The sequence below is a fragment of the Melopsittacus undulatus genome, chromosome 10 (assembly GCF_012275295.1).
Source record: "Melopsittacus undulatus isolate bMelUnd1 chromosome 10, bMelUnd1.mat.Z, whole genome shotgun sequence".
Lineage (NCBI taxonomy): Eukaryota > Metazoa > Chordata > Aves > Psittaciformes > Psittaculidae > Melopsittacus > Melopsittacus undulatus.
This window is the reverse complement of record NC_047536.1, coordinates 2,832,490-2,859,561: the sequence shown is the minus strand read 5'-3', so window position 1 is coordinate 2,859,561 and position 27,072 is coordinate 2,832,490. Positions and strand designations below refer to the sequence as shown.

Genomic DNA, 27,072 nt, shown 5'->3' with positions numbered 1-27,072 from the left:
TCAATTACTTTACAAATGAGATTAGGTCTCACTCCCACTGATGTGTTCTACCAAGTATGGCAGTCGTTCACTGCTGCACACAGGCTTGTGCTGGTAATGTCATGACAACACTCACTGACAGAGACAGTATTTGCAGCTCTAAGTCCTCAGTCTGCACAAATGACTTAGTCTGTGTCCTGAAGTGTTTAGCAGAGTTTGGACTGTTTCTGTATGTGCATAACTGAAGTGTCCTAAAAACATTCTCTCAGCTGTTCAGATGTTTTCAGGACCTGCTCTCATATAATACCAAGTGACAATTTATTCCTAAAAATGAATAAATAAGATAAAACTAAGAAAGGACATAATGCTCCCTACAATATGTTCTCTGCTTTAGGGGAACTATCACAGCTGCACAGTATTATGTGTCTGCTTAACTTTCCCTAACTAAAGTTTCAGCAGGACTAGAGCCATGCTTCTGTCCTAAAGGGTCCAAAATGTCACTTTGCCCACTCTTTGGGTTCCTTCTGGTGTGGACTTGATCAGCTTGGAACAGGAAAAAGTCATTCTAACCAGATCAAAAACACAAGGAGTGTTCTCACATGCTGTTTCTGACCAAACAAAAGAAAAGAACCCAGAACCCTGAAGGCACCCACTGGAAATATTTAAGAGTCAGGTCTTGCTAAACATTGCCAGGGTTTGGGCTTGTGGGTTTGCTCTTTAAGTCCCCAAAATTACTGTTACATTTTTGCCTGGTAGGACCAGGAGCTTTATTTCATTATGTATGTGATCAGCTTCTAAACTGCCTGTCCTTGTCCTAAACACTACCATAAAACAGAATATTGTGGAAAACCTTCCCAAATGCTACAGATAATTTCCAGGATTAACAAGCAACACATCTGTCCACAAGAGGAAGCTTTTGGGTCACAATGAATTAAAAAAACTGGGATCAGGACTTTAGTATTCCAAGTTACCAAGTATTTGCTGTGCTTGCTGGTTTCCACAACTGTCAATGCCACAACTATCCATTTATTTCCATTTCTTTGGGCCATGCAACTGAGAGGTGTTTTTTAAATGTGAGGAATTACATGTTCCTAAATGGATGGAATTGTCAAGTCCACAGGTTCTAGCATATGAAATGGTGATTTGGAGCATCTACTCAAAGAAAACGATGTGCCTAAGTGTCTTCATCTATTCTTAAAATGAAGGTGCAATAATCATCTTCTTGTCATTGACAGTTAAAGTATAAGGACTGTGAGAAGGTCGTGAGGAAGCACAGCATAAATGGACAACGGTTTTTGGTAAGTGGATGTGTAAAAATTCCTTCCTGTAAAATTCCCACCAAGTGATAGTTTCTTGGTTTGCATCAGCAGATGCAAAGTGCTGAGCTCAAGGTGGTTATTCAAGTATAAATATGAGAAGTAAGTACCTTTACTAAAATCAGCCAGCTATCTTCCTTTGCATACAGAATGCTGGCAGCCCAAGCATGTTGTTTAATATGCATCTATTTATGTACTTTTTAATCCAACAGGGAGCTTATAAAACCACAATCTTGTCTTGAGTTCATCTGTTCCTTTATAGGAAGTGCTTGTTTTAAAATACTAACTACAGAAAACTCACATTTATTAATTGTCCTCTCTCACTAAAGAAGATACAGATGTGGGCTGAATGACTGGCTTCTAGTGTAATCACTATTTCATGCCTATATACTTTAAATTAGGTTTCTTTAAATTTTGTATATAGAAACATACAAAATCAGTGAACTTAAACAGCACCAAAATAAGTAATAGTTTAAAAATAAAAGTCCTAGTGGGTTTAAACCAACACTGTTCCAGGCTTTACCAACAACATGGCTAAACTTTAGAAAAGCCGACAACTTCCACTAACATAGCAAATGTTTCTGGGTCTTAAATATACATCCAGTAAGATGTCTAAGGGCTTTTATTACTTATTTTACTTTCTATTTTATATTTATTTTATATTTTATTTTATTTTTATTTTATTTCCAAATATTAACTATATTATTTTCCCCAAAAGTAGTCATTCTGATCGTCTGGACAGTTAGTGAAAGTGGGAAAAGCTATGCACACCTCTTCTAAAGCCTTATATTTAATTTACTTGTCCTAATGGATCCAGCTTTTTGGCAGACAACATCACATTTTCAAGCACCCATTACAGGAACAGGATATGACACCTCACTCCTACTGGGTGGAGTCAGAATTATTCAGATGTGTGTTATTGTCACAGGATCTATCCTACCAACCGCTAAGAGCTACCCCTTAGCTCAAGCACTAAGAAGCTGTGGCTGGAGTGGGAATTGTGGCTCTTGGAAGCATGAAGAAATTCTGGAGTTTGTGAGGTCCAAATAAGATGAACAATAACTGTGATTCCGAAGGGATTTCTGTCATTTTGTATGTCCAGGGTGTTTCTCTAAATATATAGAATCATAGAATCAACTGAGTTGGAAAGGACCTTTAAGATCATCAAGTCCACTCTTTATGCCAGGACTTCCAAGTCCACCACTAAACCGTGTCTCAGAGTGCAGCATTTCTTCAGAAGCATCCTAGCAGATGCAAAGGATGCTTTTGTATTAAGTAAGCAGCTGCTCACCTCTGCTGAGACGTAAACTTTCAACCTCTTGACCTACTTGTCATTTGTATGAAAATACCTCTCTTGTCATTATACAAAAAGGTTCACCTGTGAAACTGAACAAAAGAAGCCTTTCAGTGGAACATTCTAGAGTACAACTCAATCTTGAGGAAACAATTACTTCTCTGTATAAATGGGTTTTCTCAGAAACACCTTTTTACATATTGTAAGTTATTGGAAAGTGCCAAATTACAGTAGCACGGAAGGAGCTGTTTGGACTGGTGGTTTGCAGGTTTTCTATCTGCTGTCAGATCTATCTGTAAACCTGACTGTAACAGCATTGCTGTCTTATTCATCACAACACCCTAGTTGCAAAGTCACATTTCTGTATCCACTACAAGGCTACCGCAAGGAAAGTCCAGTTGAGCTGTGGTAGCAAGGAGACCACAGGGATTCCATGTGACTTCTTCTAATAAAATTCTCTATATTTAAAGTAGCACCATGCCCCTTTTATGAGAGTTTACAGTGATAGCTTTTATCAGCTTTATTGCCAGAATAGAATTCTAGAGAGAGACTTTAAAAGGTCTTTAACAAAAAAAATCTAAATTTAGAAAAAAAGAGAGTACAATTTTTCTGTGTTTTACTCCTGTGAGTATTCCCAGAGGCAAAATAGTGGTGGAAACCAGAGATGGGATTAGTTCTGTGCTGAAAATCAGTGATAGCATTGTGTACCAATGCAGAATTAGAAACTGCTTACTGTTGGCAGTGAGAGAGAAAGAACCAGACTATCATCCATGTTCCAAAGGGAGTGTGTGAAGCTTGTGAGTGACTAAACAAAACACTTTCTCCAAAGTTTTCATAATGTTCTAATCTGTCCTAAACTCAGCATGGAACATAATGGAAGAAGTAAGGAGCTGACCCTCTCTGCAGGAGCATAGCAAAGCTCTCAAGACCTAGCGCAGCTCAGCTTCAGGTCAGGAGTAAGCTGTGATCTAATCACTCCATTATGGTTGAAGGGAGAAGAAACACACACACAGTTTCTAGAAAGATTTCTGTCAGGCTGCAAAAGCTGCTCTTAAGTTCAAGGAGTTTTCAGACCATATCTCCTCTAGAACATGTGATTTTACATGTACTGTGATGCTACAGATATGGTTCTTAGCACAAAACTCCAGCAAATACTGTTCTATTTTAAAATCTACAGTTTTACCACGAAACTGCAATTGCACACAACTTTGCCTGATTTCACTATGCAGACATAGCAGAATTCAATATATCTAGCTTCTGAAGTCACCTAAATACCATATTTTTACCTACACTAAAAAGATGTGAAGCAAAATAGCCTAAAATCAGAATCTATGGTAGAAATTTGCCTTCCCTATCAGGAACAGCCCTTTACAAAGGGCATTTCATTGCATATTACCTTAAAACTACAAGTGTTTAAAAGAGCATTTAAAGTATTCTGTCCTTTTGTACTTTCTGTGAGAAGCATAATTCCATAGTTGCCAGGAAGAATGCCACTGCTGATGGGCTCAAGAAGACCATGTTGTCGGGCTCACACCATAATCAGTAGCACAGGAAGTTACCAGGATGTAGCTCTCTATCACTCGTTTGACACTGTCCAACAAGATGAATTATAGTACCTCAAGGATGTGTTTTCCTGTATGCTAGGTGATGGCAATGTACAATGAAACAATATCCAGAAAGCAAGAGAACAAAATGAGAAAAAAAATAGAAGACTTAAAAATAGTGCTGGAATTGTTTGGGTCACTGTCTATCCACCTGCTTTAGCATCAGCATCTTGACAACCTGTAGGAGAAAGCTGTTGCAGAAGAGGGTTTGATTCCAGTTCTTTTGAGAAGCAGCTTGCCTGTAGGTCAATGTGACTCTACACCGTCAGTAAAGAACTGGATTAGAACCCAAATCAGAAAAGCAAATGATTTGATTTTAACTTTGCACAGAATCCCATTAATCCTGGAAGAATGGCTCATCTGCTGCTAAACAAACACTCTCATCTGGGAAGTGCTGGTTTAAGATTTTACTTCCCCTTACAGGTCATTATTACAAGCTCACATTAAAACATTGCAGCCATATTCTAGAAGTGCTTCTCTTTGAAGTTACATGTGATTATTGTGCTGAAGTCCTTTGTGTGTAACTGAATACACACCATGTTTGTTAACCTCCAGCAAAGCCAGAAAATAGAGAGAGGATTTTTGATGACAATGGGTTCACTTCTCTTACAAACTATGGGATGGACAGGCTGTTATCTTACACTGCTTTTCTATGCACTTGCTATTCCTAGCGGTTGAGATTTGATGCCTCATTTTGCATATGCAAACTCCTGTTGTGTCAGGGTGTTCCATGCACAGTTGTGTGACATGTACCATGTGCTTCCTTTTCAGAACATGACTGAAAATGACATTCAGAAATTTCCCAAACTCCGAGTGCCGTAAGTGAAGCCAAGCCAATTTAATACTAACAGTTATTTTAGCTGGTCTGCAGTGAAAACTCATAGGAAATATGGGGCAAATGATTTGTAAGTGATTAGACAGAGACCTGTTGATTGTGGTGTACCAAGAAAGAGAAGTTTCTCCAAAACGAAAGGAGGTTTGTCATGATTGCTCAAGCACAATGATACAATACAGAAATATTATCTGGGGGCTGTTCAGAACAACTCATCCATAAATTCTTTGACTGACAGCAGCTACACAAAGGTTAAACTTCTTTGCAAGTATTAACTTTAAAGTATGATTTAACTGTTTGGTGTTTAGCTGTTAACTTTAACTCAAAGGAATAAAGAAAGTCAGGTATGTAGACAACGGACGAGAAGTTCAAGTGATTTTCATCATGTGCTTTTCCTGTAGGTAGGCATTAAAGATAAACCAGTCTGGATCATTTGATTCAGTGTTCAATTGTTCAGCTTCCCTGAGCCCTTGTGCATCAGGCCTTGGGAAAGTTTCTAATTTATCCGAATAGCTTCTGGGATTTTAAAGAAGTTACTTACGAAGAAGAATGCCTCATTAAGTTAAACTGAGTAACAGAGAAATCAGCTGCTTCTATTATTTTATGGTGAAAATCAAAGGATGTTATTTTACTGTGAGTTCTCTGGTACATATTTAAGCTGGACATTCTAAACAAACTAAGGAGGAAAAAAGGAGCTCAAGTTATACCAACATGGTTTGCTGATAGTTTCTCAGTTCCAGACTCCCTCTATGCATATCTCAATTTTGCTACATCAGATACAGTCTGCGTCACCTTTTCTGATGCATCAGAGCTTGTGTAAGAGGTTTTGGTGAGGCCAAGAGCACTGAAACATTGTGAAATACTTGTGTGGTCTGTCACATTCACACGCTTCTGGGTAAGCTGGTGGCTAGATTTGAGGGCAGGAGGATACTTCTATTCAGATCAGATATGCAAGGACATTACATGTTTCTTCAGATCATATCTGTACTTTCACACAATAGTGATTGGTGGTGTATGAGTGTTAGCCAGTGGGCCCAGAAGTATCAAAGACATTCCTACAAAAGAAGATGCCCCAATGGCTCAGCATTTGCCAAAAGTGCCTTATGTTCTCCTTGTTTGAGCTTTTTGATTTCTGAGTCACAAGCAGTCAGTGGAAGGTCTAATAAACCCACACATAAAAGAGACATTAATGTCATAGGTGAATAGTCAACATGAAATCTAACAGTCTGGATTTACTCCTAGCTCCTCATCTAATCCATTGATACCTCACAAATGTTTTGGAAATGTGATTTCCACAGTCACTTACCTTGTATCACCCCAGCAGCAAGTGGAGAGCCTTTTCTAGTCAGATCTGGGCTTCTCAGCAAGAAAAGAACTTGAAATGAAAAGCTTTAAAAGCAGACTTAAACTTGTTGCACAACTTGAAGAACTGGATGATTAAGTAAATTAATCAATCTGAATGAAAGTTCTGGAACTAATGCCCTTGTTCTCAACCTTCCCCACACTTACAAAAGGGAAACAGTTCACTAGACTATTGTGAATGCATATGGGACAAGGTTGATGTTATGTGGGATCCTCAATGTAATGCCACTGTTTGCCACAGGAGTTTAGGGCTTTAATGGGAAAGAGAAGCTGTTGCCATTTAAAAACACAACAAAACCAAACAAAAACCCCAGCAGAATAAAATTTATCAGTAAAAGAACTTGTTAATTTTTTAACATTAATTTCACCTCTTCAGAATCTCCACATTCTCCCCCAAGTTCAAAGTGCTTGCTGCTGACTGCCACTACAGCACAGTCATACCTTACTTTCATATCATAATGCAAACCTCACCTAGTAGGAAGAGGTTTTCTACAAGCTGAAAAACACATTAGCATGTTGTATAGTATGTAATGCTTAACAACAGTGCTAAATTTCAAGCATGTTCTGTAAAAAATGACTAATATAAATGCAAGAGTCACACCTGCAGCCATTGGCAGGAATAAAATGTACATGTACAAGAGCCAGTCCTCCCCAGTAACTGTAGCAGGGTTATGTACCAAATGCACAAGACAGCACTTACAGCTCTGCAGGCTTTGCAAACCACAGCCTCCATCCATCCACACCTCCTGAGCCTGGTATGTGGTTTGACTAAGTGTATACTTTTGAGCAAAGCTACTGTGTAAGTGTTAAATATAAATGTGTCATCACTTGGGGTGATTCTATGACATTTACAAGAACCTTTATGCATCTAGGCTGGAGCAGCTCTGCTACAGAGCCATGTTGAGAGAGCTGGGCTGGGGCAGCCTGCAGAAGAGAAGGCTCCTGAAGGGGAGACCTGAGAGCAGCTCCAGTGCCTAAAGGGGCTACAACGATCCTGGAGAGGGGCTTGGGACAAGGGCCTGTAGGGACAGGCCAAGGGGAATGGCTTGAACCTGCCAGAACAGGGGAGACTGAGATGAGCTCTTAGGCAGAAGCTGTTCCCTGTGAGGGTGCTGAGGCGCTGGCACAGGGTGCCCAGAGAAGCTGTGGCTGCCCCATCCCTGGCAGTGTTCAAGGCCAGGTTGGACACAAGGGCTTGGAGCAGCTGCTCCAGTGGAAGGGGTCCCTGCCCATGGCAGGGGCTGGAGCTGGAGGAGCTTTAAGGTCTCTTCCAACTGTAATCAGTCAGGATTCTATGATTCTATGAAGTATCATGGGCCATTCCCTGAACTAAGAGAAACCCCCTGCAATCTTCTGTTATTATTAACAGAATTGTTATTTTGAGAGCTGATCTCCATCAGCTGTGTTACAGGTGCACATCTCCATGAATTTTCTTGGGGCTTATTTTTAAATGCAAAAGAAGGATATAAACACTGTTTTGAAAATTAAAATGCCTCACAAAATCTTTAAAACTCTCCATTAAAAAGCCTGCAGTCTATGGAAAGCTTTGCTAAAACATTTACATATGCAAGGGTACCATATAAAAGTGGCTGACATCTCTGAACAGTCCTCCAAGTTTTATTCTGGCAACCTTTCTGCAGCCAAAATTGTTAATGGACAACAAGTTTGCACAGGATGCACTGCACATGCAGCGGCCATACACAGATATCTGAGTGATCATAACAGACTCCACAGTCCATGTACCCAGCAGGGAACCCCATTCTTGCCCAGGGTCACTTTCTACCTTTCTTGTATGACTGCAAGAGGTCTTGTACACGGGGTGATTTTTACTGGTGTAGTTAAGGAAATCTTTTCCACATGTCTCTTGGGGCATTACATCTTGTGGAGATGGAAAATGAAGATTGAATGAGGAAAATAAAGAAAATAATAAGTTTTACAGTCATTCAGAAATGATGGTGCTACCTTTCTTGGGAACCCTGAGATCTCTTGTATTTATGTTGATATTAAAGGAGTTTTAGAGAATAGTTTATAAAATCAACTTTGCATAATGCTGTATTTTGACTCCACATGGAAGCCTTGCTTTCATTCCCACTTACATGCACGTAGAATCAAAGTGTATCTGAGCACCATGTCCCAAAGTAAAAGGCATTTTACAGCCCCACTCACCACCTGCACCCTTTCCTTTGGACAAGAGGGAGGTGAGAAAAGCCACGTGGTCTTTGCCAGTTCCATGCTGTAGTTGAACTGCTCTGGGTGGACACAGGGAAGTGGAACTGGAAAGAGATTCTGGGGCTGGTGTAAAGCTCTAGGCACTTCTTCAGGCTAAATAGAAAATGCCACCACATAGTATTTCTACTTGAATATATACATTTCTATTTGCAGAGTATCACCTTCAGGTCGTTTAGTAAAAAATTAAGAATACTATACATGGCTTAAGAATTTAAGCATAGTTGCCATTCCATGGAAAGATACATGGCTTTCTGTTCCAGTGACCATGTAGATCTGCTATGGCACTGAGGGTGAAGTTTTGAACACCTGATTACACATGATGGAACCCAGTCTCCAGGTTTCAGACCACAAAGGGTTTTCCCTGTTTCACTCAGTGGAAATCTGTGGCCCAGGAGACATTCAGTCATTATCCCATTGCCACAGACCTTTAAGGACCAGCAATATTTGGGACAAGTAATCTATTAGTAGGAACATCTTGTTCCTACATTTTGTTCTTTTTCCCACTGAGAAATTAAGGTAAATAACTGTGGCATGACCATCAGCTTTAGAGATGGGGTTGTCAGGAATGTAGCTGTCATCCTACGTAAGAGAGAACATCAGGGCTGACCTAACAATTTCTTCAGTTATTAATAGCTTAGGTATCAGTTACAACCTGCTTTCTTCAAACATACACTATGCTTAACACTTGGCATTTTGTAACAATATGAGAACCTGTAAAAAATCATAGTGTTAATGGGTTTTGTTGAGTTCATTCATATTACCTTTATACTTCCTGTATCTTATGGAAGAACAATTTAAGTTAATATTAATACCACTAGGTTAACACACACACCTGAAGGTTCACAAACAACACATTGCATCCTGAAAGAGTGGTGCACTGGCGAAACAGGAAAGGGATATGGTACATAATACACAGCAGACATTGAATCTCTGTCTTAAATACTAACTGAAACTCAGACCTAATCATGATGCAACTAACATTTTGGTAATGAATCTAATGAAAGAAAAACTTAAAGGACACATGGAGTTTTGTTATTGCTCATTATTATTTCCAGTCACACGAGGTCATAAAGGTTTATACTTGTGCTTAACAAATGGGAGTCTTTCAAAATGTTTTAAAGAACAGTTTTGGAGCTAATGTAGTAGTACTGCATCTGCCCAACAGACTTTCCTCAAAGGCCAAAACAAAGACTTCAGCACCAGTTATGCTCTCACAGTGTTCAGTCTGCAACTCTGCAACTTCTTGGCCCTAGAGGACTTTGCCTTCCATCTTTCTCTCCCATCTTAAGTCCTTTATCCCCTTCCTGTAGAATGGATTCTATTCACAGCAGTATCTGCACTTAGTGAGCAAAAGCCGAGTCAGAGTCCTGCTTTGGGGCTGGGTTTGGGTTTCACTTTTTCTGGTTCTCATCTCCCTCCCAGTCTGAAGCCAAGCATGAGGTGGAGGAGGCAGAGGGAGAAAGAGAAGTCTGAGTAACATTTTCTGCAAGTGCTGTTGCCTTATCGGCGCCTATCGCCCACTCCCCGGCTCAGAAAGCAGTGTGGTTTGGGCACTTCCTTCCTCACACTGCTGCAAACTCAGCTGCTCAGCACACCCACTTCTGTAATAGACTTGCCTGCAGAGCATTACCTTTCTTAGCTTTGCTTTCTTCTAACAACCTCTCTAAGCCATTGCTTTGAAGCATTTCAAATAAGCTTGAAGATTAGACACTGTTACTTTAAGCAACAAATAAGTAATTGTTTTGTCTTCAAAAATAAGATGAGCAACATCCTCCTTTCAGGTTTTCCTCAATACCCAGTTGATGTAAATGGTCATAGCAGCCAGGCCAGGGTTGGTCCAGAAAGCTTCATAACACTAACGTCTCACTCTTATCAACAGTAGTCTGAACAACCAGAATGATCAGCTCTAAAGCCAGTGATCTTCATTTCATTTCTTTAGCTGAAAAAAACCCACAGTATTACAAAAGATCCTTCCTCTGTATCTTCCACATCGGAGAACAAGCCACACACCAGTTCCGTAATCCTCTTCTCTACCAAAGCACTGGTACCCTCAGCGCACTGTTTCCTGGTGTTTCACATGGAATTTATTATTTACACAGCAACTTCCTTACCACCTGCAGCAGGACAGTTCTTATGCAGAGGAAGGTTGATTGCATGGGAAAGAAGAACATACATTATATGCTCAATGAAGCATATGCCTGTAACTTGGCTTTTTCCTTGCTTTGTACGGTTTGCTCAGGTAACAGTGTCAGACTTAGCTGTAATCCCTCTTAAATGATTAACATTTGTGCATAAGCTTCTTTCCAAATGGGCAAGTGAGGCAATATCCAATTCAAATAGAAAAGTGAAAAGTACTGTCTTAAGAAAAATGCAAAATATCCTTCCTCTGCCTTTCTATTTTCATACCTGGATCCTTAAGTACAAATCCTCAACTTGACATTACTCTTCACCCTTTTCTGACAGCGTGACCATGATGATCTGAAATCGCTTGTTCATGCAGGCAGCCTTATCTCTCACCATAGAGTTTTCCATAATACAACAGAGCAACCCTATGTCTTGAATTTATCATTTAATCTGAAGTACAGTAAGGCAAGTATTAGGGAAGTAGCAAGGGCGAGACAAGGGATGCTCAAAATAAGAGAAAGATTTTAGCATGGTTCAGGATGTTGGCTTTTTTTTTAATACTAGGTTGCTTGAAAGCTTGTCCTCCTTAAGTCCCAGCCCAGAAAACAGTTAGACATGAAAGCAAACACAAATGAGGTCACTTGGAAAAACCTAGGGAATTAGTATTGCAGAGTAGCTGAAAACAGACATGAAAGAAGAAAAAAAGCAACATAGAGTGGTGAGTGCCTGGCCATGAACACTGATTCTACAATACTGAGACAAAGTGTGATTGATCCGAAATAAGATGTTTGGGAAAGAATTCTGCGCTAACAAACAAACAACACAGTTAAGATTGTACAGAATTTAGAATCTGAGACAGACATGTTGAATTAATGATCTTTTTTCATACTACTTTTATTTCCACAATGACTGTCTCACACAGACCTAAATAATATAAGCTAGAAGTCAAATGGGATATCTTTCACCAGATGCATGCAACCAGTTTCCTTTGGCTGTCACAGGACTTTCTTGGTGGGGCGTCACTCAGAAAGAAAGCTAAGAAAGGAAGTCTCAGCCCATGACTGATCATAAGCTCTCTTTGAAACAAAAACATTATTTGAAACCAAATAGGCATTGAGGCAAACTTCATTAATGGCAGAGCAGCAGCTCCCAGTACTCAGCTCAGGGATGCGCGTCCTGCAACCTCAGTGCTGCTCTTGGGGAGTCAATGAGAAAGCTCTCAGTACCAATGTCTGTGCTGGCTGTGGATGGCAGCAGAATCAGAAGTAAATGTTCCTGGCTGAATTGTGCTGATACTCACCCTACTGCTCCTTACAACTTATACATGAGAGACAACAAACACATTGCCTTGGAAAAATCTCTTTAGACATAAAGCTGTAGTCTTTATACATTCCATGATATTTCTGCCCTGCAGATATGTTATAACATGGAACTAAATCAATCTTTGCACTTTCTTTACTGGAGGGACTTCAGATACACCTAATCCACTTCTGCTGATATCTTGTAGAGAGAGGGAGACAGAATAATACAGCAGACAGAGGGGACACGTAACCCTGCTTTTGCAACCATCAGCTTGGTCAAAGCTGTTTCCTGGAGCATTATCTGCTTTTCCATGCAAAATAACTCAAATACAGTTGCCATCATTCAAAGCAGCAGTGTTCTAGTGTGTGACATCTAACACACTCTAAGCATCTAAGGCTTGCTGGGCTTAATGTTTGTTTTCAAACTTGATACAACAACATGGAGGCTTGTCTCTAAAATAAGCAGTTTTCAATTGAGATGCTGTAGTGAAACTTTGCAGCACAATGATCAATTCTATTCTTAGTTTAGCAAATATTGAGGGGAAGCAGCTCAGAAAATGACAAGTTTCAAGGATATTTTCCTAACTATTTTTTGTCTTTCTTTTAACTAGAATTGTAAGTAAATTAAGCCAAGAAATAAACAGGAATGAAGGGCGGCTTTCTTTCCTTCCAAAATGGTAAGTTAACCAATTCAGCTTCTCTTGTCAAAGCTTTCAAATCTATCTTTTCTGACCTGTTCTTCATTTGATAAATAATACCTGGGCCAGAGTGATAGCCTGAAATGAAATCCAGGTCTGTTTAGCTAATGTTGTCTGTTAAGCATAGCAAAGACTGAGCCCAAAAAGACCCCAGGTACTTCTGCCATGCCCAGAACCAAGTAATATTTCATACAGTTTTCTACCAGAGTTCAGTCAATCTTTCGGACTGCTAAAAGCTTAGGCACACATTACTGCATAAATCAACGTCATTAATGTATTTCACACTCCTATACATCATTGCACTTCTTAATACTTTATAATTTATTGGATATAATCTGAAGGGGGCCTATAAAGATGCTGGGGAGGGACTCTTCATTAGGGACTGTAGTGATAGGACAAGGGGTAATGGGTTAAAACTGAAACAGGGGAAATTTAGATTGGATATAAGGAAGAAATTCTTTACTGTTAGGGTGCTGAGGCACTGGAATGGGCTGCCCAGGGACGTTGTGAATGCTCCATCCCTGGCAGTGTTCAAGACCAGGTTGGATGAAGCCTTGGGTGATATGGTTTAGTGTGAGGTGTCCCTGCCCATGGCAGGGGGGTTGGAACTGGATGATCTTAAGGTCCTTTCCAACCCAAACTATTCTATGATTCTATGGTTCTATAATATTCTTGCAAGAAGTAAAAGAGCAGAAACTTGCAAGAACATTGAATGAGAAAAGAACAATTTATGTTCATATGTAATGAACATCTAAGCCTCCTCAACACAACATGTTTGACATCAGCTGATAACATGAGTTTACACCTTTGTATTTACCACAGTTCAAAACTAGAATCGAAACCCATGAGAACATTTAGCAAACCTATAATATTTCTGAACTTGACTTTCAGTAGCTTGACCGGATTTAGGAAATAAAATGTCTGTTTTCAGCACTGAGGCCCCTGGTAGATTTATTTTCTGAGTCCCTTGTTTCTAAACACTTGACCTCAGTGACTTGAATTTGTTTCAGGACAGTTTAGCTTACATTAGGATCCTGTATGTGAAGTACAGAGCTATGTGGTTTCGGCATTTTGGGCAGAGTTAAACTCATCCATGCATAGTTCATTCTACTGCTAAAGCTCTTACCTTTACTCACAACAGATTTTAGTATGCTTCAGACTTGTAAGAATGGCAAATGGAAGGACTTTAATTTGTTTGTATCTCTGTTGTAGGGCCCAAACACAAAAAAGTCCCGAAGTCCCAGGTGAGTGTGAGCTGGCAAAGAGCCTCTAACAACAAAAAGTGATTAAAATATTAAGTTAATCCTTGCAGGACACAGTAAACGGGGGAAGAGGAGGGAGGGCACAAGGGGACAGAACCCAAAACAATAAACAGGCAAAGGCAAGAGCATGAAGCAGTTGCAGTAAGAATAAAGAGCGGTTACAGGAGAACAAGTAGGAAAAAAAATACTTCTAAAATAGAAATAATGGTGAAGAAAAGCAGGAACAGAGCAATTTGCATGAGCATCCACTAACTGCCTTTCTTGAATCCAACAGAAATTATCACTGCTTATATATTTCCATTCCAACACCTCTGCCTGCTGCCCCTACTCCTAACAGCACTCTGTCAGAGAGGGAAGCTTCTAGATGTCCTGAGTTTTCATGTCAATCACTCTCTTAAGCATCCTCGAGCACTTAAAACTTCTGCAAGTTGTCATGTTCCCCCAGCCCTACTGAAATAAAAAACCCCTTTTGATATAAAAGCTAAAATAGTATTAAACAAAGAGATCAAACATCTCTGCTCATTCTGAAAGCATTGTGCCTCAAATAATATGTAAAGCTGAAGTGCAGGATAAACTTGAAGTGACAGCATGTACACCAATTCATACAAGGACAGCTATAGTCTTAATCAGAATGCTATTTGAGGTACCTTGCATGCCTGCCTGCCTTTGAAAGACCTACCTTGTTCCTGTGACATAATATCATGGCTCAGAATCAATCTGGGATTTGTTATGTCTTTTTTGTCAAGTTACATCTATTGTGCATGCTAAGTAGCCTCACATTATATTTCTTTACACAGGATATGCAGGTCAAGACGATGGTGGCTGGTCTTCATTTGTGAGTATCAGGATTAACGAAACCACAAAACCTACTGGTTGAATGGATTTCCTCTTCCATATGGTCTATCCTTTCTTACTTTGTCTACTTTGAGCAGCACAGATGGAGTGAGCAATGGCAGGGGGTGTTAGGATGAGGAGAAAGAGAAGGAGGAGCATGAATGACTGGAGTCACTGCACACTGATCTCTCCCCAGTAACTTAATGCAGTGCTTCAGAATGGCAGTCCAATACCACTGGCTCCAGTAGAATCTCACAGCCTATGACCAGGTCTCCATAGAACCTTCACTGAATTTTATATACTGATTTCAAGCTGTTTGAAGAGGAGGCTGGTAAAAGAAAGACTGCTGTATTAATGGCAAATTATTGGTGTTTTATACTTTAGAGCTGATTTGTTGAAGAATCTGATTTTCCGAAGCCAATTGGATACAAAAGTTCCTTTTGCCTTTCGGCACAGAAAATGCTTTGGTGAGCATCATGATATGAAGCACCCATAGCTCAGCCAGCTTCAGCTGACTGATGGATAAGCTGACTGATGCCAGTCTGTTGTTTTGCAGAAAATGGGGAGGGATTTTTAAAACCCACTTGCTAACAGGTTTGCAGGGGATTTGCTGCTATTTTAGAAGCACAAAAGGTAAAAGTAACCAACTACAGAGGCCCACAGTGCAGAGTTAAGCTGGGATCTTCAGCCAAGATACCAATGACAAACTGAGCATTCTTTTCCTTGCAGCCTTAGGAGATTACACAGAAGTTGTGTGCAATGACTGCTACCATTGGGCTACCAATGACCGCAGCAATCATTTTTTATGTACATTTACCAGGATGAAGATGATGACTATGAAAGCCCTGATGATGACCAGGAACAGGAAGAGGCTGACTATGAATCACCAACAGAAGAACCTGAGGAAGCAGAACATGACAGTGATGGTTATGAGCCACCTCCATCCAATAATGATGAGGCACACCACAATGTCATATTTCCTGCCAAGTCACTTGCAAACAACACAGATTATATAGGTAATAACTAAAAATTAAGTGTAATTAATAACTTATAAACGATATTTCCGCACGTTATCAGTCATGTTTGAGATATTTGGTAATGGAATATAGAAAGTTTTTTCTTGAAGTCTGCCATGTAGTTCATGAACAAGATTTAGTGACAGACTTACAGCACACTGGTGGCTCTGTGACTTTTGAAGCTAGATTTTCTACTTCAGACAAGCTCTGTTGGGTTAAAGATAAGTTCTGTTAGTTTCACGTGATGTGTGCATTCAGGCCTTTGGTCTGAACTTGTATGAAGCTAAACATAGAGGCACACTGTATCAGCATTAGCATGCAACCTCGAACAGAGCAAGCTGTCACAGCAGTGGCATAAAGTGTCCCTTTCTCTGCCTGCGATGTTTTCATGCCTGATTCTTCAGGAGCCTGCAGCTGTGGCATCAAACCTGCCATTGAGACTGGCTGGTGTTTCACACAGGCCCTGCACTGCAGGGAGTGAAAAGAAATAGTGTGGACCAGCAGAATAGCACATGGAGCCACCTCAGAGGCAAAGGGATTCATGAGCCTGTAACTACCAGTACACCATTGATCATAAAGCAACTGTCCATTACCTACTAAAACAATATCTTCATGATATATTAAGTACACAGGCTATTGCAAGGGCCTTTTTCATAAAGATCTAATGAGAATAGAAGAATCAAACTCTGCAGTTATTTAGTTTGGGATTTTTGTTTCCTCTAGACAGACCTCCAACCACTCGATCATCACAACAGCCTCCAGTACCACCCCAGCGACCCGTCCCATCCCCAGTACCAGCCTCCTTTGGGGGAAGAAGTGCTTCTGTATGTTTCTTTCTTAATATTTCATCTATTTCATTTGCCAGTAGGAACCACAACATTGGAATGCATCTGTCTGGACAAATCTAGGTTTAGATGCCAACATCTTTTGCAGCTGTTGACAACACTGTGCTGTTTGACCCAGCAACAGTCAATAACACAGACTTATTATATATTTTCCAACTTCAAATTTACATCCCCTAACTTTAAAGCTAGCACTAACTGCATTGAAGGGAGAAAAAGCACAATAGCATTGTTGAAGCTCCCATTTTTTTCCTTTGCTCTTTTCTTTACTCTTTCCCCCCCCAAAGATAACATCCCTCTAGAGTATTCCTTATAAGACAAAACAGATTAAGACAATTCTGCCTGTAACAAAACCCTATGTATGTAGGTCATTCTTCAGGAGTGCTAATGGCTCCCACCCTTCCTGCAATGAGCAGGAGTATTTCTTGTGCTATACCAGAGACCAAGATTGGCAGATGTAGTGTGGTGGGTTAATTTACTAAAACTGAAGCAGGTAGGTGAAGACACACTTTAACAACATGTAAAACATTTGTTTTAGCTGCCAGCTTTTCCTCCTCCACCAAGCAACAATGACTTGAGTAGAGACAGAAATATCAAGCCTTTGAAAAGTAAGTACAGCTGGTTTTCTCCTTATGAAGCTTTCCCCACATGCTTCATTTTTGTTCCTCAGCCCCACTCTCTTCTACTATATGTAGCCTCAGTTCTTATTCTAAGAAGTAACACCAGCTCATGGCTATGCAAAATAAAGCCATACTGACCTACAGTAGAAAATTATCTTACACAACTGTTGTGTTTAGCTCCAGCTCCTTCTATAGACAGAAGCACAAAGCCCTCACTGGATCGCCTTGCTCCACCATTTGAAAGAGAATGCCCTGCACCAGGTCAGTATCTGCTTGTGTTAATATCAATAGGGGTTTTAATCATTCAAAATTATCAGTTTGAATATCATTCATGCAAATGAACAAGGCTCAACCAAAGGTACTGTAATCCAATCACATTCAGGGTGATCTGTTTATCAATAAACAATATGAACAGTTCTTACAAAGCAAGAGAAATTGTATCTAGGAAGTAGCAAGCCTTGCTCAGGACTGGTCGAACAGAAAGACATTAGGAGATCCCTGTGCAATACAGGTCTGAGGCAATTACTTAAGTGAATGAACAAGGAAATATTTAGTAGGTTAAAAGAGAAAAGAACTTTTGCATACAAAGCTAAGGAAACTGCACACATCACTCTATGTAATTTGGCACCCAGACTTCAAAGAATGCTGAGACCTGAAAACCACATTTTACAGAGACTCTAAACAGAATCCTCTATGAATTTTATTTATTAAACACTTCCATTTGCTATAAAATTGCATAAAAGTGTCCACCAATTCACAGCTGAACCATAGAAAATATGATTGAAAACCATGCCACTTTGAAATAGGTAAGAAGAGATACTGCAGTTTTGCCATTGCTTGCAAAGCCAAAAAATCTGTCTGGCTTACACCTCAGGAGGCTGAATGCTTCAATCTGCAAAATTCACATTCAATGATGTTCAAAACCTGTTTTGTCATAGAAGTTTTAATGATCTTACATTTAATGTTTTCTGAATGTACATTTTTACTATTTTCAGGGAGGAAGCCCAGCACTCCTGAAAAGGTAAAGTCTTTTTGTTTGGTGCTTGTTGGTATTCTTCACCTATTGTGATACACTTACACATTCTCTTAACTATTCCTTGTTGCTTTACAGCCTCTGGCTTTACAGCTAAGGTAAGAGATTTGCCTCTGGAGATGAGACTCTCGTATTACCCAATTATTCCTTAGTAAGCAGCTTTTTGCCTTTATTTCATCATCTTGATCTTGCTTCAGATCCCTGGGTGAACAGTTAGCAATGATGCCAAAACCTCCAGTCCCACCCAGTGACAGATATGAAAGAGGCAATCCATCCCCTCTAAGGAAGCCAATCCCTGTAAGGTAAGTGTTCATTTAACTGCAATTTAATAAAGGATAAATTCAATTCAATAAACACAGATAAGCAACACAGGATAGTAGAATTTACTGTCTCCACATAACAGCGGTGTCTGTGGTTATCAGTTTTGCCCTATGAACATGCATGGGCTATACTCTAAGTGACAGAAGCGTGGGAATGCAGGAGATTTCCCCAGCCACATCTGAAACAGCCAAGTTGCACAAAGAAATGTGTGATCTGTGGTCTTTACTAAAACTGAAACAGAAAGGTGATCAAGAACTTGACCAGATCAAGTTCTTGCTCTGGGGAACATTCCTTCATGAGTTCTTTGGCTATTGTTTTTAGGATGTTAGAAAAAGGAAGCTTTACTTTCCTACCATTGATTTGACTCATTTGCAAAGCTCCTTCTCAGCAGCAAACAGCAGAACTAGATCATTCTCCAGCATTTGCTAGATAACTTGTGGGCTCAATAGTGTGACTGATCTTAAAACAGGAAAAGAAAGTAACTGAGATCTGCTAATCAGCCAGGATAATTTATAAGAGAAAGGATAACTGGAAGGGTTAGCATGTGCTCCAGCAGTGTTGCTAAGGACTAGAAAGAAGTCTAATGCTCCATATTTGTAAAAACTTGTTTTAAATTCTAATATCATGATCAATTCATCAGACGTTTTCCTTGTTGATAGAGTCAAGATGGGCTAAGGACTAGTGTGACATCTTATGGCTGGAAATTAGAATATCAGATATTTTTAGGAGGGGAAAAAATGTTTCTGCATTCATTAGGTCTGTATACTTGCTACAAATTCATACCTTAGTTGAAAATACAACCTAACGCACACAGAGTACATGAGTAACATTCCACCTGTGATTCATGTTTTGTTTTCTCTGTTTCATTTCAGGCAGGGTTGGCCACCACACAAAACCCCTCAAGTAAGTATAGTCTCAAAGCAGATGTTTAAACATATAGTGACTACAATAAAATTAAGTACCTATATAAATTAATTAATTCTAGAAAAGGTAAACTCGTTTCTTTTATCAGTTATAAAAATACTGTTGGTTTCTTTTTGAAAAGTTCTTCTATGTCAAGTTCAGTTTATTCCCAGAGTACTTTATCTTAGATACATAATAAGACCAGATTTTTTTCTGTTATGGGAAAAGGGATTTTTCTTACACTAGGTTTGGGGGTTTTGGGGTTCTTTTCCAGCTTAAGCTGACCTAAGGAGTTCACTTTCAGATAACTCATAGAATGCACTTCTTGATGGAATGGGGACAGTTTACATCTGCTGAGAATTACTTACTACTTTGGGTCAAGAACCATCTACCTTACACCTTGTTTGTAATAATAGAACTTGAATAATGATTTGGTGTTGGATGAAGACAGAAAACCTATCAGTTTAGATGAAAATGACAGTATAGAATTGGAGTCCTTGTGTACTCAAAATTCACCAACATCCAGGTTTTTGTTTTGTAAAATATTCGTAAGACCTGTGCTATAATATGTTGCTAATGTTTCTTTTCTTTTGGCTCCCCAGGAGGAAGATGACAGTGAGTATCCCTACTGTGATTTTAAAACTTTAAGTCTTTCTTGGTCTTAGTTCTAAAAAGAAAAAGTGATTGCAAAGTTGTTTCTTTAAAACCATTTCAAAATGTCGGGTGGTATCTTGACAGGTTGTAGAGTGCTTATAAGACATGTCCTGCAGATGTATATATCAAGGCTGTAAAACACAGGAAATCAATAGCTAATAGACCCTTCACAGTCAGCCACTTACAGGACAGCAGGGCTCCTTAGTTTGAAATACATTTCATTTTAGAGATTTGTGGTCTGCACACAGCATCAAACAACCTCAGGCAGCTGGGCATGTAGACCTGGTATCCTCCTAGCCTGCAACCAAACATCCTGTCAGACCCTGCCAGTCTTCTGTGTAATGTTATTTACTGTAATGGACAGAAGTAGAACTTGTTTCATGCAATATTGGTATTTATAAATTACTTCAGAATCCTGGTTCCTAAAATGAGGTTTGTAAAGTGATGCCCTAGCAGAACATTTGGCCAAGTCTGTAAATTATCACTGCCTCTAAGCCTCAGTGAAGAAGAGGGCAGTTTGAGCTGTGCAGAGAGCGGTTAATCTACTCTCCTCTTACCAGCAGTTGATTTCTGAGGACACTGCAGAAGAAAGTGTTTTATTGTATGCTGTTGTTTATGATGGTATGGGAGAAATTTCACAAAGGAGTGAAGTTCAAGAAGGTAACCTTAAGTGCACTCTTTAGAAGCAACGTAACAGAGAATGCATAGTTATGTACCATCTTCAGCTCTAGGGCAGTTATCTGAATTTTGGCTTATCCAAAACTGAAGGAAGAACATGTAAATGTTGCTCAACCCATTCCAGTTTATTTGTAATTTTAATGTTTAAGATTAAGTTCTCACTTGTCCATCTGAGTTTACAATCTGTAACTAACATATCAAAGACGTTTTATAGAACAGTTTCCCCCATTATGCTCATCTAGTTAAACAGCAGCAATGTGACACCAGTTCTTCATTCTACCTCATTTAAGAATGTCTCAGAAGTTTGACATTTCCTTCTCTTTCTCTCCACAGCTGCACCCCAAAGACCAGTGCCACAGATATCTTTGCCGCCATACAGCTCCAATGCATTCCCATCCAAATCTGTCAAGCCTCCACCTAAACCAAGCTCCAACACTCTGCCTGGTGCAGAAAGGTTTGTTTCACCCATTATTGTGTTATTCCTGTGAATCTCTCAGCAATTTAGCAAATAATAGTAGTAGGTTCTCAGGTGAACACAAGGCAACTACTTGAAGTAGTCCATTATTTTTCAGGCTATACCCTTGCCTCCACTACATGAAAATTTGGTTATTCCTACTATCAAGGAGAATCCTTCATATAACTGAAGCTCTGTATCCAGTGAAGCAGATAGTGGACATATGGCAACAAAAAAAAACAATCTCTCAGGTTTATGTCAAGGCAGTATTTTAGAGCCTACATGGTCCAGTGCTTCTGTTCTCTGCCATTGCCTCCAGGATCCCTAAGAATGACAAGACCTTTTGGGAAAGGATAATCATCATAAAAACCTAGGCAGGATGTAGGGCAGAGGTCCTTCTCTAACAGGACTCTGCTCTAGAAGCCTAAGTGCTACAGCTGTGACTAATAATTGCTTCAGAACTAAAACTCCACCACCTTCACTGTCTAGAATTGAATGTGGAATATACTCTAACCATTAAAATTGCTATTAAAATTGTGACCTTTTCTTCAATTGTGATTTCATTCTAGCTTCAGCTTCTAAGTATTACATTGCTGTGTATTCATTTGTTAGATGGAAGAGCCCTTAATTAAATTTTGATTTCTGATGCAGTGTGCAACAGACCAAGCTTGGATGAGTTACAGTGGACTCCTTGAGCCTAAGGCTCAAGTACATTTTTTAAGCTCTGTATTTTTTAATAGCTCTTTGATGAATTCCTCCCATTTGCCATCATCCTCTGGAGCTGCTGACACCCCAGTAGAACAAATATTGCAGTAGCAAAGGCAAGGTCATATGCAAATAGGAACTATTCCTATGATGAACACTTCTGCTTACATTCAAACAGCGCTGCCAAATTTTGCTATAGCAGAGGCCCCATTTGGCTGATTCTCTCCCATGAGTCAAGTCATGATAGTGTGGTTTTGTTCTGCAAACATAATTAACATATTTATCCCAGAGCTTTTTGTGCAGTTCATTTAAGCAGGAGAGAAATATGAACTATAAAGGAAAAGAGCGCAGGCAGCTTGTTCCCAATGAAGTGCTCAGGCCATAAAAGGAAACTGTAGGTTTTCTAACAGAAAAGAATAAAAATGAATACAGGAGGGAGATCATAGACACACGGAGGTGTTATGGCACTGTGGGTATGAACTCAGGGCCATTGTCAGCTTAGAGAATCACAGGGTGGTTGAAGAGGCCAGGAATCTCTGGACATCATCTGGTCCAACCTCCCTGCTCAAGCAGGGTCACCTACAGCTGCTCAGCACCATGTCCCGATAACTTCTGGGTATCTCCAAGGATAGAGACATAATGGTGCATCTACTTCCATTTTAAACAGGAAAGAGAAAGAGGAGAGAGCAGGCTACCCTCATCCTGCATAGGTCTCAAGAGGATCTCATGTTCTGTGAAACAGGCTTCTCAGAGCACAGAAATGTACAGCAGTGTTGTAGTTATACTGACTCCTTTGTTTTCCTTTTAAACAGCGCTAGAAACCGCTCTTCAACTGGCTCACTACCACCACGCTTACATCTAGGTTTGTATCCTCTATTCCTGCCTTTTTTTGTACAAAAAATGACTGAAAGTCAAAAGGTGGCTTCAGTGCAGTCAATATAATGGCTTTTCTCTAAGGATGTTTCTGGTTGGACTGTGAACAGAAAACTATCATCAGGTTCCTGAAAGGCATCTTGTGTAACTTAGCCTGAATGACAGATGTTTTTAACAATGAAGTTAGGGCTTAATGCCTAGCTAAATCACTGTCAAAACCTCATATAAGCAACTTTTTAATATATACTGATATATATAATATAAATCCATATTTTATATATACTGAGAGCTGAGCAACATTACCTGCAAGTCACTGTGGCATACTAAGACTGACAAAAAAGGGAGCAAACACTTTCCATGTGATGTATGCTGCATGTTTAGCTTGTAATAACCAGTGAAAAATAAAAGAAGCTTAGAAAGTGATTGCTTTGCAAATAGATTCCCACATATGGTTAACAGCTGCCAATGTCTTACAGTGACATTTTGTACCTTCTCCATGCTAAGAAGGCAAGGAATGCAAAGAGACAACGTTACATCTAACTGTCTCTTAATAAACCAGAGTGGTTCACAACTAAATAACTGTGGAACAGAAGCTCAAAAGCTGTAACCTCTGTTTCAAGTTCACCTGCTTCTAACTGAACGCAGGAGTTCATTAAAGTCCCTGTGCATCAAGGATGAATGTATGTAAACATGCTGGGTCTCATACAGCAGCCTAAGTCTGATTTCAAATCAATTCCTCCTTTTCTATCTTTGAAGGAAGCTACAGCAGATCCCCTTCAAGAGGCGCAGCTGACGTAAGACCTCCTCTGCCAATTCCTAGCAGACAGCCTGCTCACCAAACTAACACAGAGGAAGATGAGGTACAAACCATCGCAAGTATTAACCATCATTGCTGAACAGCAAACATGATTTCAAGAGAGAAGGGTTTTTCTAAGTTGTTTTTCTAGAAAGTAGTCACTATCAGGATGTCAGAAGGTGCTTTCAGTTTCCTGTGCTGACTTTAGGGCCTTATTTTGTCTTCCCCAAGAAAGACAATAGGAAAAACCCAGTAGAACAAAATAAGAAAAATACTGTTTTGCTGGATTACTTGTTTTGCACAGTTGCTTTCAACTACCATCACCCCTTGGGTTCTGCTTCCACAAAACCTGGGTGCATAAACAATTCAAACCCTTGACGTGCATTTTTGTTTCACGTTTCTTTAAACATGACAAGTTTAGAGTAAATCACTCCTGGTGATAACACTGCTGGGCAGCCATACATGGCATGTGTGCAGGAAGGTTGCCTCAGATGATAGTGAAAACAAGGAAAAATTAAGTAATTATTAGAAAAGCCACCACCATGTCCCAGGCAGACAGAACAGAAAATGTCATTTTGAATCTATCTTGTACTGAAAATATATGGAAGTTTCTGTTTTCCCAGCTTACTTGCAGACATATTTTAACTAGGTCTGTAACATGTTCAGATTTATCCAAGTGGGCAAATCATAGTAAAATCATGTAGTGTCACTTGCCATACTGGCATGATCCCTGAAGCTCACTCTCTCAGCCATTCCACACATAAACCCAAGTGTCCCTCACAATCCAATTTCTCTTTACTATTTGTATGTTGTTAACATCCTAAGCTAATGATTTCACAGCTTTCTCCTCTCTCACACCCCCCAGGACTCACTACACAATGAATGGTACGTTGCCTATGTTAGCCGGCCACAAGCAGAAGCAGCTCTTCGGAAGATAAACAAGGTACTCTTTAAATCCTTGGTGCTTCCCACCATCCCCTTGCTAGATGTCCTTGCAGTCATATGGGAAGAGTGAAGGTAAAAAACAGGCTAAGGTTATAGTGCCAATATAAAGACTTGGAGTGGAGGATGCTTCTTGAGTACCTTTACACACACAGATGTTACATGTCTAATCTAAACCAGACATGAAGGCTGTTGGTTTCCATAGTCCAAGAGAATAAATGATGTGTTTCTACAAAGCAGTTTCACCTCACCTCTCTTAGGAGGAGTGACTTGCACTCTGGAAATAACTCCGTGTCACCAGTGAGGAATTTTTGCTACCCCCAAGTTTTAGATAGCTTGAGTTAGATATCCTACCCCTTTCTAGGCCATATTTATCAGCAAAATGAAGTAGAGATACAAACAGAGAGAACCCAGGCTCAACTGTGCATGTGGAGATAAAGCAAACTGAACCCCACTGCTGTGGGAAATCTGTTTACCCTATGAGGCTTCACAGCACATGCAATGAAGATGACACAAACAACATTACCATGACTTGTGCCAAGGTCCAGATCACATTCAGTACCTTTAAGAAAGGGTGTTTTGATGGAAGGTTTGTTTAAAAAGGTCTGAAATGAAGAAAAGCAGAAGGAGGTGGCTGGACAATATCACTGTCTTTACTAAAATGACACAGACACTATCCTTACTTCAGGCTGTCTGTAAATAGATCACACAGGAACCTTGAGTGGCACTTACCGGAAATGAACTTCTCTTCTGGTTCAAGTGATGTGAAGTTTGGCCTTTGATATTTTACTTCCTCCTTCAATGGAATCTCTTCGTCACAGAACAGCGTTCTTCCCTTCCCTAAAACATTTGCATTTGTATCAGACAGGAAAGTTTTAAGTAGCAAATTGAAAGATAAAACATTAGAGAAATTGTCTAAACTTTAATAGTGCAGTTTCTCTTACCAGGAGGAAAGGCATTTCAGAAAGAAAGAACATTAAAAAACATGAGGCCAGGTTGGATGGGGCTTGGAGCAACCTGGTCTAGTGGAAAGTGTCCTTGCCCATAGCAGGGAGTTGGAACTGGATGAGCTTTAAGGTCCCTTCCAACACAATACCGGTCTGGGATTCTATGATGGGTGCTCTAGCTCAGGTTGTTATGCTGCTCAAACCTAGAAGTGATGGGGTTTTGTCATCCTTCATTTTTTCATCTTTCAGGATGGAACATTCTTGGTAAGAGACAGCTCGAGAAAAACTGCTACTCACCCATATGTCCTGATGGTGTTGTACAGAGATAAAGTATACAACATCCAGATTCGTTACCAGGAGCAAAACCACTTATATTTGTTAGGAACCGGCTTAAAAGGAAAAGAGGTACTACGTGTTTTTCACACTACTTCCCTTCAGCTCAGGGTATCTCCTGTCTCATTCCTAAGTGTCAGGCCACTTAACCTGGCAGCTGTTTTACTGCAGTGGAATTCTGCATATTGTCTTAGAGTTATTCCTGATAGAACATATTACTGCTGGAAGTGAAATCAGATTCCCTTCAGGGAATGAAGGGATAGCTTTAGAATGCAGCTGTTAGAAATCAATGTACCTGGTTAGGAATGTTTGCTTACCACTAGGATACCAGATAAGGGAAGCAGACAGCTGAGAGCAAATCCATATCTGCCAGCCTTACTGCTTTGGACCCAGACAGCCAGTTTATTCCATTCAGCATACAGGCTGGGTTTCCTGGCAGCAGACAGACAGGGCAGCACATGTACCACAGCTCTGGTCGAGTCATAGCTCTCTGAATTTATCAGTCACCTTTTTGTACTTCCAAGTGTGCTCATCACGTCAAGCATGATCTGATAGTATTTACAAAACCCTATAAGACTGCTAAATATTTAGGGTTAAAAAAAAACAACCCTTGTTTTTACTAATTATGAATCATTCTGACATATCCTTCTCACTGTTTTCCATCCCACAGGATTTTTCTTCTGTAGCAGATATCATAGATTACTTCCAAAGAACACCTCTCCTTCTGATTGATGGGAAAGACAGAGGGTCAAGAAACCAGTGCATGTTAAAATATGCTGCAGGACATATTTAAATGAGACCTTAAGGAAGATTACATATAACATTGAAGCCTTCTGAAGTCTTGTAAACATCAGGATATTGACTTTTACAGCAAACAAAAACCATTAAGTCATTAAAAATCCATCTGATTTTAAGCAAAAAGGACAATGTTATTTTTAAATTATGCCTCTGAATCTGATTTTCTTACTTTGTGTTTATTACAGCCCACTAACTGTACAGTGCATGAGGAAATTGTACCTGTGTGTGTGTCTTCTTGCAATGACTTCCACGCCATGTTAAAGCACCCAGAAATAAACACCAATACAAGCCCCTGTTTTGAAAGGAGGAAAATGAAAAAGCT

General features: G+C 39.8%; 1 protein-coding gene across 1 annotated transcript in view; it reads left to right on the top strand.

Moving 5' to 3' along the window:
- The window catches only part of LCP2 (lymphocyte cytosolic protein 2), a 28,777-nt gene extending 1,927 nt beyond the window's left edge, over positions 1 to 26,850 (top strand). Inside the window, exons 2-21 of the mRNA XM_034066930.1 lie at positions 1,215 to 1,277; positions 4,965 to 5,011; positions 12,653 to 12,718; positions 13,952 to 13,983; positions 14,799 to 14,836; positions 15,656 to 15,851; positions 16,575 to 16,675; positions 17,232 to 17,301; positions 17,491 to 17,574; positions 18,309 to 18,334; positions 18,425 to 18,444; positions 18,544 to 18,648; positions 19,540 to 19,570; positions 20,173 to 20,185; positions 21,236 to 21,356; positions 22,874 to 22,923; positions 23,691 to 23,794; positions 24,596 to 24,673; positions 25,869 to 26,024; positions 26,623 to 26,850. Coding sequence (XP_033922821.1) covers positions 1,215 to 1,277; positions 4,965 to 5,011; positions 12,653 to 12,718; positions 13,952 to 13,983; positions 14,799 to 14,836; positions 15,656 to 15,851; positions 16,575 to 16,675; positions 17,232 to 17,301; positions 17,491 to 17,574; positions 18,309 to 18,334; positions 18,425 to 18,444; positions 18,544 to 18,648; positions 19,540 to 19,570; positions 20,173 to 20,185; positions 21,236 to 21,356; positions 22,874 to 22,923; positions 23,691 to 23,794; positions 24,596 to 24,673; positions 25,869 to 26,024; positions 26,623 to 26,745 — 1,524 coding nt within the window. The 3' untranslated portion in view covers positions 26,746 to 26,850. The remainder of the gene's footprint in view (positions 1 to 1,214; positions 1,278 to 4,964; positions 5,012 to 12,652; positions 12,719 to 13,951; positions 13,984 to 14,798; positions 14,837 to 15,655; positions 15,852 to 16,574; positions 16,676 to 17,231; positions 17,302 to 17,490; positions 17,575 to 18,308; positions 18,335 to 18,424; positions 18,445 to 18,543; positions 18,649 to 19,539; positions 19,571 to 20,172; positions 20,186 to 21,235; positions 21,357 to 22,873; positions 22,924 to 23,690; positions 23,795 to 24,595; positions 24,674 to 25,868; positions 26,025 to 26,622) is intronic.
- The last annotated feature ends 222 nt before the right edge of the window (positions 26,851 to 27,072 follow it).